The sequence below is a fragment of the Artemia sp. Qi Xiang Cuo genome, chromosome 10 (genome assembly GCF_049724085.1).
Source record: "Artemia sp. Qi Xiang Cuo chromosome 10, ASM4972408v1, whole genome shotgun sequence".
Classification (NCBI taxonomy): Eukaryota; Metazoa; Arthropoda; class Branchiopoda; order Anostraca; family Artemiidae; genus Artemia; species Artemia sp. Qi Xiang Cuo.
The window spans coordinates 29,995,065-30,007,974 of NC_142803.1; the positions used below are offsets into that span (position 1 = coordinate 29,995,065).

At 33.6% G+C, this 12,910-nt stretch overlaps 1 protein-coding gene across 2 annotated transcripts in view; it reads right to left on the reverse strand.

The window, feature by feature from the left end:
• Positions 1-756: 756 nt before the first annotated feature.
• Positions 757-12,910, reverse strand: part of Dlip2 (Dorsal interacting protein 2) — a 106,132-nt gene continuing 93,978 nt past the window's right edge. Inside the window, exons 4-6 of one of the 2 annotated variants that reach the window (XM_089095345.1) lie at positions 10,627-11,050; positions 7,522-7,658; positions 757-930 (exon numbers count right to left, since the gene is read on the reverse strand). In XM_089095345.1, coding sequence (XP_088951471.1) covers positions 10,753-11,050 — 298 coding nt within the window. In that variant the 3' untranslated portion in view covers positions 757-930; positions 7,522-7,658; positions 10,627-10,752. The remainder of the gene's footprint in view (positions 931-7,521; positions 7,659-10,626; positions 11,051-12,910) is intronic. The other variant, XM_089095344.1, reaches the window with a different exon arrangement.

Consider the following 12,910-nt stretch of genomic DNA (forward strand, 5'->3'; position numbering starts at 1 on the left):
TTTAAGTACCTAGTCTTTAGGTACAGCACCATGATGCATCATCATACATTATTCTCATTATTTATAATAAGAGTAAACATAATATTTCTAGATGTTTTGACGAAGTAATTCTTTTTCCCCCCAAGATTCGGATTTTAAAATTATAAAAATTAGATCCGAATAGTGTGGCTTCTAGCTTGTAATCCAAATTAAATATAAATTCTATGAATATATACTATGTAAAATGCTGTCGTGTAGCCTTTGCGCCAGCAACTCAGGAGCACAGTAGGTTATTTTGCAAAAGAAAAAAAGCTTCCTTTCGTTCCTTGCGTGACATTACTAGATTCCTTTTTCAATCCAGCAAAATTTAAGGTTTATAATGATAATTTGTTTCCTTTCTTGTTAGATTTTTCAATTTCTAAAATTTCAACTTTAATTTCTGAAATTTCTTATGAAAGATTGGAGAACATTTCAGGGGTAAATGGCTAGGACTAAATTCTAACGGTTAATGCTGGTCAAAATGTTCCCTGATTCAGTTCACACAGCTACGTTTTCACGTAAAAACGGTGCAAAAACATATCACCACATGTAAATATTTGTAGATGCAAACAGCAACGCTTTAGAATCGATCAAAAGATTCTCCAACCACCCAAAAGATTAAAATTTTTGCTGAAAAAATTTCATTTGTTTTTTCCCTTTGTTGAAAAAAATGTTGTTGAACTCTTTATCAATTACTAGCCTAAAATTTATTCGTCAATGCTACAAAAAGGCTTGGGTTGTATATTTCGATAAATACGTGCATTTATTATAATTTACAAATCCATAAGTGAGGAAAAGTCAGGTCCTTAAACATAAAGGCATAAAGAAATTTGAGAGAAGGACAAACCAATAAAGAGTTCCTCTGAATCATATTTTCATGTTCTAAGCTTCTTCCACCAGCGTTTGGAAATCCTGGAAATGGAAAAAAAAAATCACATGAACGAAAATAAACAAATTAAAAAGGTCTAAATTGACCTAAATCCATTATCTTTTTTATATATATAACACTGAATCCAGAAAAAACTTAATTACTATAAAAATAAACTTTGTTTGGTCCAAGTTTAAAACGTAAATTGGATAGTTGCAAAAAATTTGAATAACTTTTTACTAGATGGTGCCTGTAGAAAAACTGTCTCTATAATTACCCTCCCCCTTATAATCAGTTTTATTCATCTCTAAATGAACCATGAATGTGTCGTCAAAGATACATATTTTAGTTCATAGTTCTTGATGAAGTCAAGCATACAGTGGAGGTTTCCGGACCCGATCCCACTCAAAATATCAAGATTTCACGGTTGTCCGCGTATGTTCTATGTATTTTCGTATATTTACCTGTTTTTAAAGAGTTTTGACCCCCTCCTTTAACAAAAAGCAATTCCTGTGTAAGTACTTCTTCATAAACCAGAAAAGAAAACGAAGACATCTCTGTCAGTGAAGAAAAGAAGAGAATGGAAATAATTTTGGAATGACTACCAAAAAGTTTCTTTTGGTGCAGAATAAACTAAAACAATTAGCTATGAGAGAACAAAGAATGAAATACCCAACAAAAACCTTGTTGCCATGGGTTTTGTAAACGAAATTATATTTATTTTTTTCTTTCCCTTTAGATTGATTTAATTTTTTTGGTTCATCATTGTAGCTTTCACTACCTTTATTTGTTTATAAGGTTTTTTGTATTCTGTTTTCTTTTTTTTAAATAAGAATACCCCCTCAAAGATCTCTTTAAAAAATTGTGTTTCCTAACTGGCTGAGGAATATTCTCGTTTTGTTCTTAAGTATTCTGTGTTTGTTATGTCTCGTCAGCGTTGAAGCTTATTTGTTGAAAAAGTATGAACTAGCAATGCTAGTTATACGCAAAAGAAATAAATATACCTTGAATACGAAAATATTCTCCTCACTACTGTAATTGCTTTTCTTATTGATGGGTCTGGAAAGCAAGAGCTTGTTTTAAGAAGTAAGTAATTTTTAAAAAAGGTTATTTATTAAAAAAATCTACCCATATCTTTCGAACCATAGTTATTAGTATAGATTAATTTCATAAGATAAGCAATAGGATTTTTTGAGAAAAATGAAACCAGTTTGATTTTTTGATTTTTCTGCTTCTCCAATTTAGACCTCCTCTTAGATGTCCTTCTGTCCTCTCTCCTAGAGGAAAAGCAATAAGAGATAACTGGCATGTTTTGACCGCATTTCTGACGCGGCCTTACCAAAGAATACCCGTATATTCTTTTCTAAAATCAGCTTCCTTCTTTCATAACCGTATTTTTTCAAATAGTTTTAATGTTTAATCGCATTCCTAGTTTTAATCGCATTCCTAGTTTCGAAAAGAAAGAGAATATCTGTTTTCGCAAGTCTGGTCAATTTTGATTGATTGAGACTATTTTCATCTTTGTGGTATCTTAGTGATATTACAAGTACAATATAAATACCATAAATAACTCTTTAAAATCGTGGTAAACATTTATAAACACATTCAGGTAATTATTACGCTTTGCACGAGCTATTTGGTGTGGTCTATCTTCAGTTTGAATATGAAAAAAGGGTAAAATAAAATATTGAATGTGCTTTTGGAAACTAATGCCTATAAATTATTCATTACTTATGCTTGATCTATCAGAAATAAGCTCCAATCCTCTTTTTAATACAAATTAAAGCAAGAATTCTGGAGTTGAAGTAGCTGATGGTGCAGTGTAGGTATGGAGTCAGAACCATTAGTGGAAACGAGTCAGATTCAGTGTAAAGGCGAAAGTACTTTCTGAAATTTTAGATTCTTTTTGATTTCAGCTACTTTTGCACAAAAAGCTGAGCTGGGATCAGTTTTTTTCAGTTATTAGGGTTAAAACCAGACATTTTTTTTAAATGGGAATTAAGCTTCAGAAAACGGATAAACAGTTTGACGACAGTTTTTCTGACGACTCTAGAGTCCTATAAAGTGCTTGGAGATATACAATGCTTGGTTATACAGCGCAGCACCAAGACACTGAATTGAATTTACTGACAAAAAAGAAATATATAAGAGTTTAACAAGTGGATTGAAAATCAAAGAGGATTTTTAGTTTGACGACGATTTGCTCTATGAAAGGCGTTGTGATCGGGCACATTTTTTTCAGTATACGATATAAACAATAACTAGCTGCCTTAAGGAGAGGGGAGGGGGTTGATATCAGTGGTTACGTAGAAAAGAAATACATAATGGATGATCCTTATCTTATTTATATAAATGACAAAAGAGTTTAAATGTGATTGACCCTCGTCGTTTGTTACTTCACATTGACAAACTTTTAGTCATGGAATGTCTGGGAGACATATGTTGCCACACTTTTGTTGCCATATGCTGGCAACACTTTTGTTGCCAGAATTGTGTGGAGGGTTGCGCCATTCTGCACTATACCTCTTTTACTATTATCATTATTATTGTTGTTATGACAACTCTGTTAGTCGTGGCTTATAATAAGATACATCTTACATGGATACAGTTTTTGCCACGGAGATAGAGGGGGGGGGGGGGAAATATTTTTTCTCCCTGCCTCCCAGACCGAAAAGTTCCTTATTTAGCAGTAATTTGAGGATTGGCTTATCTAGGTCAATCGTCAGTTTTAGCTCGTGATTGCATACACTTTGTCAAGAGTTATTTATATCGACTTTATTACATTAAAAACCTTACTTGTTTCTGCTCGTGTGAGCAGCTTCGCCTTGACTGCAGTAAATTTTTTCTTTATTCATACTGAAGATACGTGATCAACAAGGGCTTAGGGGGTGGGATCAAACCTTAAGAATAGTCTGATAGATTCCCCAGAGAAAATTTGAGTTTAGGACCTTAAAATGCCCTTTCGTGTTTTCGACGCTCCAACGAAAAAATATCCGCTCCTTTTAAGACTCGGAAATATGTACACATTTTTTTGCGATATTGTAAGGACTGTTCTGGCTTAAATAATCGCTCGCCTTTTCCTGTTTTCTATTTTTTACCTACTTCGTAAAATTTGATTAACCATGCTAATAAATACGTAAATATTTGTGGGACAAGTTAGCCCATAGCTTTTCACAATCTTCATTCAACATGAGCAGCCCTCTTTTATTCTGGGCAAAACATTCATTTCGTAAAAGAAAGCAAAATCTCCTTAAAGAAGTCAGTAACTTGGTCTTCAGAAAATTGAAATTTTACAGGGGTATCCGATAGGAAAGTTATATCACAGGAGTATATTTATATATTAATCATGCTTGTTTCACCAGACGACTGTTGGAGCGCTATTGAAGGTATAATTTCCCTAATTCAGATATAAAGAGGGATGGTCTCGTCCTCCACAAAACTTCAAGATGTTCAAGCCTCACAGCAATCTTTTTCACGGGTCTATCGCCGCTTGAAAAATTCCTAGTCCCTCCAAAGGCTTGATATATGTACAACTATATTTTTAATTATGAATGATGTTCGATGTAATTTGTTATTTCATTATAATTTTTCTGATTGCGAAATAAATGAACATTTTGATTAATTGGATGATTTCAATTTCGACTGATTGGAATTTTTATTTCTTTGAGGTTTCGATGATGCTATAAATAAGAAACCCTAATACCACAAATAGCTATTTACGATTGCGGTCACAGATCTTTCAATGTATTTAGACGAGGGGATGCCTACTCTGCATGACCTGATTTACATTTTTTTTATATTATTCTTTTCCGTAATAAGGCGCCTTCTTGCACCTCACTTTGGGCAATTTCCCCCTGCTTGGTAGAAGCCGCATGATGTATAAGACTTCGAAAGTAGATACGCTAATAAACGCAAGAAAATTAAAAATCTATGATAAAGAATTATCAGAAATACAAGCTTTTGTTTCAAATTTTTCTGAAGTTCCTAACGTAGAAGAACTAAGACTTTTAGACTGGGAACTTTGAGTTATTAGAGCCAGGAGTTTACGCATGAAGTCAGATCAAAAATTGCCAGTACGTTTACAATAGAGACAAAGTTCATCACATGGAGCTAGAATCAGAATCCTAATTTCAGCAACTTTTCTAAGGTAAAACAACAAAGTAAATTAAACCTTTTTTCAAAGAAAAATATCAAAGTTTAATTGTTAAAAGACCTCGTTCATGTTAACTTTCTTTCAATGGATAGAATGGGAACTGAACTTTTCTGACTTGTCATGACAGTTTTTGAATCAAGTAATAAAATTCTAGTGCATGTTTTATGAGAATTAATTGGTCTATTACAATTACATTTGATATTTTTGTTAATATTATCGAATCAATTCGTTTTTTTTCAAAAAATAAACTCCTAAAAGGATGCTAGAGAATCTTGCATTTACTTCTGATCCAGCTTGGCTTATATCTGAGAACCAACATCTGCTAAATGTTCTAAAGATGAGAATTTGCGAACCCTTCAAGCACAAAACAGAAAGAAAAAACCTTGTTATGTAAAAACGCTGAGCGCTAGACAAAAATTCAGGGTGATTTTCGAAATCTATTGGAATCATATATCGCATTGTCTGAACATCCCCCCCCCCTCCCGTAAAATCTGGAAATTATGACTTGCAAATTCAGTTTTGTCATTCCTAAAGTGGCCCACATCTAATTTGAAGCTCTGCTGAAATGGGGCAATTCTAGTAATATAAGGGTTAATGTGTGCATTGCTAATTTGTTTGAAAAAAAAAAAATCAAGGCCAGACAAAGGTATTGCCTTATTTATTTGTACCATAGTAAGATTGGCAACAAATTATAATTTAGAGACAGGGGGTTCTTTTGCCACAGTGTGGTCGAATCTTTCAGTAAAAAAGTGGACAACACTGTTCTTGAAAATGATTCAAGATTCAATATGTTTATTTCACACAATAAACAAACACAAATAATTAAATACAGCCATCAGGGAGTTGAGCTCGAAAAGAAGGTTAAAAAGATAAACCAAAAACATCATAACATATAGAAGGAGAGGGACAAAGGAGGCTACCCCAGCATGGCAAATTCCAAAAATAATACTAAAAAAATATTTTTAAGTAAAATCACAGACATAAAGATACAAATGGAGAAAATGGAGAAACAAATTTTTAACTAGCAATGAGAGTTATAAAGGAAAATAAACAAGCCAGAAAAATATAGATAAACAAAAGGCCTTTTCTATATATATCTGCTAAACTGAAACATTTTGAAGTTTTTGAAGCGATTTGTCATTTTCAAACAGTCTCGCCCTAGTTTTTACTTATCTTTGCTGTTTTCTTTTGCAATTTCATAAATCATTCCCTTGATTCTAGTTTTGCCACCTAAAAAAAAAAAGATATGTAACGTATCACTTTTACGAACAAACCTACAGAAAACGTTTGCCGACGTAAACTGGTAACTAAAATTCTCCTATTAAAATGTTGTTGGAGAATTTACTTTATAGATTTGGATCATTAGACTATGCAAATTTTGGCAAAATTTAAATAGGTGCTTTGGTACCCGGGTCAGGTTTCAGGTTCCCCGGGTCATGACATAAAGTATGGGCCGCAGCTTACAAGTCTTGGTAAAGAAGAAATTTGAAGGTATCTAACATAGAGGATGTTGGCCACTACTTTTAGTGTTCATGACAACAGGATAGCACATACAAGGGGCGCTGATGGGATTAATATTGGCGCCGTTTTGCACAAGAAAGATTAGTCAATGAAGTAAATGGGTCAAAAGAGAATCTCCACCCTCTCCCCGAAGAGTATTAAGAATTCAATGGGTTCAATAAGAAGATGAATAAAATAAGAATTGAATTAATAAGAAGGAAATATTTATTTCTCCTTCGAAGTATCTGCAGTTACTCTAACCAAAGAAAATTGGAGAAAAAATTCTCAGGGGACACACCACTTGGAGTAGTTGGAGCCAGTTGTGCGGAGGAGGAGGAGCTTACAATGGTCCTTCTAGACTTTCAAAATCCTTTTTCTTATTTTCATTTTTTTTAAAGTCGAAAAAGTCCCGATCCTAGATTTTGAGAAATACCCCTTTTGTACCTTCATTTAAAAATTTGAAAAATCACTGCCCCACCCTCCTTATATTTTGTGAATTGATGGTAGTGCTTGGAACCAAATTAAAAAAAAATATCAGAACTAAATTTAACTTATTGTTTTCCCTAAAGTACATGAGCTACTCCAGGGTGTTAGGCCGACGCTAGGTGCCTTCGGGACATAAAATTAGCAAACTTTAGACCCAAATTTAGACCGTAAGGAGCACTGCCCATGTTTCGAAAACCTGATCCTAACCTATAAATCCATACGAAGCAAATCAAACTTGTAAGTTTCTTGACTTACGAAAACATCTATGAAATACTTTTTGTATTTTGTTTTAACCTTCAGACAATTTTTAAATATTTACTTATTTTGAGTTTTTTTTTTAAATTTTACACCGATCGTTCGCTTCTGTGAACTGTTGGAAATATATGTTTGTAAGATTATATTAGTGTTACTACTCGTCTACAAGAAGAAAGTTTCCAACATTTTCCAGCAGGGGCTGGGACGGCAGAAATACACTTCTCTTACTGCTATTACTCACTGTATAGGCAAGTACATGGTGTACCCCTCGCATACGAATTTGATGGCTTTTTACGGCATAGAAACACACAGAAATGAGATTTATGCTGACATCTCCACAATTCCAAATAATCGAATCGTTAGTCAAAACAAAACATTCTGTAAAAAAGTAGAATTAATATTGCTGGTCCATTGAATTAAGCCATAAGATTGGCTATACTGAACTATCGAGATTTTATTTAATCACATCTTTAGTTACTTTATTATTCATGGCAGGGGTTCTCAACAGGGATTCACAGAAAATACCCAGAGGCTCCATCAGCAAGGGTTACCTACGAGGACTAACCAAACTGCGATTTTCAAATGTGAAAGAGTATATTTAGAGTATACATAATGCAAGGGTTCCTTTAGACAAGGGCTCTCATTCCTTCGATTTTGTTTTCAAGATCTTAGGATTTCGATTTTAATCTCGAGATTTCGATAAAAGTATATATATTAGACATCACTTTCTATAAATATATTAACTGTATATACATACATATATATATATATATATATATATATATATATATATATGTAAATGTATATAATATATAAATATATATATGTAAATGTATATAATATATATATATATATATATATATATATATATATATATATATATATATATATATATATATATATATATATATATATATATATATATATATATATATATATATATATATATATATATATATATATATATATATATATATATCACTATTTAATTTCTTCTTATTTTCTTTCAATCTTTAGGATTTTGCAAAGTGGATCTTGGGAAAGATTAAATCCTCAGTGGCATCCCTTCTTTAGACATGCAATTGACCTATTCACCCTTCCTGAAGGATTCAGCAAGGGTGAACAGGCTGAGAAACACTGACCTAAGGTTCTAGGATCAAATAAACAATTCAGCGTTCAGAAGAGAAGCAGTTGTCATTTTTGATTAATTTTTCAAAGTCTTTAAAAGAAAGCTGTAGAAGATTTGCTAAGAGGGATGGTAATGAGTTGGAATTCCAAACAGAAACTGCCATAATATCGAAAACAAAACAAAAATGATTAAGAGGCTATAATCTTGAGTTATCTAAAAACAGGGGGGCTCACTTTTTCTTTTACGTCTGAATAAGCTTCTTTAAAAATGTTTTTAGAAGTTTTCACACCTGAAGTTTTTTAGAAGAAAATGTTTTCTCACCTGTGAAAATGCCATGGGAAACAGTTTTAGTAGGTTAATATGTTTGTGATATATCAATTCATCATTCATCAAAATTTAAAAAAAGCAACATTAAAATACTTGAGCCAAGTCGTTCATTAAAACATTCAAACTAGGCGTCTAGAATCCTAGAGAATTACACCTGAAAACCACTGGATCATGATGGGTGCCATAGGACTACGGCTTAGGATGGAATCATGAGTCTCATCTGTCAGGAATATACTTTGCACGACAAGTTCGTTTAGGTCAATCAATAATAAGCCATAGACCTTTAATAAATATAGCTTTCTAGAAGCCAAGCGCATTTACGTAAGAAAATACAGCTTAACATATTCGTCAAGAGTAATTGTGCTAATAAAACATTTTCATTATTCAGTTGAATTGCGACCTTCATAACTAAGTCGATATTTTTTTTTTTTTTTGCAATGGAATTACATACTATCATGGTACAGTCGTTATATGGCTCAATCCTGAAAGACAGTAAGTATGCAGAAGCAGTGCTATCACCATATTTTTTCTTTCGGCCATTTTTCCCTCCCAAACGATTTGTTTCCTATAGTAATAAACCTCATTTTGCTGCATATTTAATAAGTTTATTCCCTGTTTTGACTATTTCTGAATTTTTGACTATATACATTCTTTTGGAGCGCGAAAGTCTAAACCGTTATGTTTGGAATCACTTTGAGAAGAAGAAAAACGAAAATTTCATGTTTTTCGAAAATCTAACAGTTTCATGGTTTGATAAAAGAAATTCAAATGAAGACACATCCTTTGTATGTTTGCGTTTCTAGCAGTTTTTTAAACTATTTCCCTAGTGTTTCCTTCTTGGATCAGTGGCACCCTACCCAAAGGTCACCTGAGCCCTAACTCCTCACAAACTTTGATGCTTTCAAAGAATTTTGTATAATGGCGTTCTTTTTACGGCTTTGACGAACATGCTCCTCCTCAGAGAGAAATTTCTGATAAGTGTCCCACTTCTTTCGTTTTACCATTTTTATTTTTTATTTTTTTTAATTATATAACCTCTCAGTTGTCCAACATCAAAGAGTATTAATTACATATATTTGTACAAAATCTTTTATAAGTTCAGGGGAAAACATAATTCTTAAACTCATTAATTACTTTAATAGTTAAATTTATGCACTTCCCCATTCATTTCCCTATGTAAGCCCTCTGTTATTTCGGAACCCTAATCAATTTAAGATTTGATCTAAAATCAAGGAATTTTAATCCTCTGATTTTACGAAGCAATTCTGCTATAAAAGTGTATATATTCTTTTTGTTTAATATAAAAAAAACTACAAAGGCTCAAACGTAAGCTTTAAAAGCTTCAAATTATAGAATAATGGGTACTTGTATGATATACGCCACACCTAATGTTCTTCTAATATGATTCTCTGACGCACAATCCTAATGAAATATATCAAACTAAGATAAAAATATCATATTTTAGAAACAAATTTGGGCTATATATTTGCACATTAAGGGGGGGGGGGGTAAAGTATAGCGGGTCTGCATACCTAATGTGTTAGGTACAATTATTCTGCATATTATGTAGTAACAATTGTTTTCTAACTTCGCACTGTCCAAATACTTTACCCCCCTTCCCCTAATGTGCAAATATATAGCCCAAACTACATATATTCCCCATCTATTCTATCACTTCTTTTTGTCTTGCCTCACGCTAAGCTGAAAGAAACTAACGAAAAAAAAGTTCTATAATGCGTCAATGAATGAACAACTTGAGTGGTAGGGGCTATATCATACAAGTACCGACTAATGTTCTTATATAGTTTGTTGAAGTTAAATTGAAGTGAATTCTAGTTTAACTATGATTTTATTATCGTGCCTCAGTAATTACAAAAAATTAATTCTTACCACTCTTCCAATCGAGAATAAAAAATTTGGATTCTTTCTGCTGAATAAATATGTTGATATTAAAAATACAAAAGTCACCAGAACAAAAATTCACTATATCACAGACACTTTTCAAAGTTCTATATTTTACCAGCCAACTCCAAAAAACTCAAGTCCAATATTCTCAGCAGTAAATAACGGAGCTGGAGTCTGCCAATCAAATTTCGCTTCATAGCCAAGACTTATGTTATTATTAGAAAATAGCTCATCGTTATTGTTGTTGTTAATAATCTGATCATCGCAGTTTTTGTTGTTGTATTTAGCCCAGCTACATTGAGAATAATCCACTTCTTCTTTAATCTGTGTCCCTTTCCATACAGGCTGTGTCTCAGAGGTTGAAGCAAGGGTGTTGCAGGTAAGGGCGTTAATTGCCGGTATATCACACCTGCAATTTTAAAAACTATTGGATAAAATAACAGTAATATATAGAGCCATAAGAAAGAGCCAAATATAAAACTCGACCCATAAACTTACAGAGGTATTAGTGTCATTTCTTCATTCCTATTTTTTAAACCACACTTTTGAGGGGAGCCGGCGTTCTTCCCCCACCGAAAATTCCGCACCTAGGAAATAAGAGAGTCATGCTTACTCCCACCATTTACCCGAGCAGACATTTAAACAATTGCCTCTCAATTACTTGGACTATCTGTCTTGGCTTTTCTCTTTCTGCAATTAGCCATGTCTTGATGCAACCTGCTGCAAAATACTTGATAACTTCAATTCAAAATCAACGGACGCGGAAAATTCCTCTCGCGGGAATTTCTCCCCCGGGAAATTCCCCCACACGGAAAATTGAGCAGCCACAGAGAAAGTGCAAAATAGGTACCTCAGAATGTAGATCATGTGTCCTAAGCGGTAACAAAAGGACAAGTATAAAAATAGTTTTAGGACAGGGGCTGTTTAGTCTCTAATCACTTTATACTTAAAAAAAGGGGATCTAGAACTCTCAATTTTCGATCAAATGAGCATCCTCCGAAGTTTCTACGATCATGAGGGGGAGAGTGGGATTAAGAAGGGGTAGCCGCCCTCCTATACAGAATAAATTCTGCTCATTTGGGGGTTTAAGTCACTCTTTACTTTCATAATAATAATGTAGACCAAATATTTTCCCGGAAATCCAGAGGGATTATATATCATTATCCACAAGGGTGCTGGAAGGTGACACCTCCCTTCTTATAGCACAAAAATGTTTCTGGTGTTTATTTTAATCCTTTATTTAACCGAAATCATTTGCTTCATAATAAAGTTATGCATTATCAAGGAGGAGCGGTAGGTCTGTGTGTATGTCGGGGGTGGGGAGATGGGTGCCTCAAACCACCTTGAGGGGGAGGCATTCTTTTTTTAAGTTTCTTAAATTAATTTCTGTTCGTTTCTTATAACCAACCTATTTTTGTGTTCAAATAATCAATATTTCTCCAATTTTGAGTCTCCTCTGGGACTCAAGAGAGTCTCCTCTGGGCTAAGAATCACAATATTTTATAACACTCCCTCAAAATTCCCTGAAACTTCCAACGAAATGTCATTAGTCGTTCCTGGGATATCTAGGATTCGCCCTTCAGATGGACATAGTATCATTTGATTGAATATTCAGACCCTTAGCAGCTCCTAAGATATTGCAGATACACCTTTTTTGATAACTTAGATGCAGATAGTGTATTTTCATTTAGCAAGACAAATCCATCCACATTCCCCGACATTTTACCTGAGTTACCTCAATACCCTTAGAATTTTTGGACACACCCAGGATCAAACAATCCACCCCTTCTCAATGATAAATCCTGCATGTTAAGAATGAACAATTTGGATAATTTACAATCCTTCCCCGGAGCTTTGGGGGCATGCCATCCCCGGGGCCTTGACTATTAGACCTAGAAACCATTCTGAATTAAATAGTTTTTAAGATTTTGTCAGTATAAGGGGGGGTATGTAAAAGAATAAGAGGAGGGGGGTGGCTACCTTCCGCTCCATTTTCAACTTCCCTCTTAACATGATTTTGAAGTTCCAACTTAATAAACTTAGTCATTCCTTAGATATTGCTATTGGATTCTTCTGACAGCCCTTAGTAAGTTTTGATTTTGTTTGACATCCCCCTCAACATTTTTTGAAAGTTTTACCTTTATACCCTTAGCCTTTTCGGAGACTCAGGATCAAACAAGTCCTCTTTTCCCGATAATCAACCTTATATGTAAGCAATCGTAAACTTACAAAACGTACAATATTTGCCCCAGGAGTTGTGGGTGGGGGT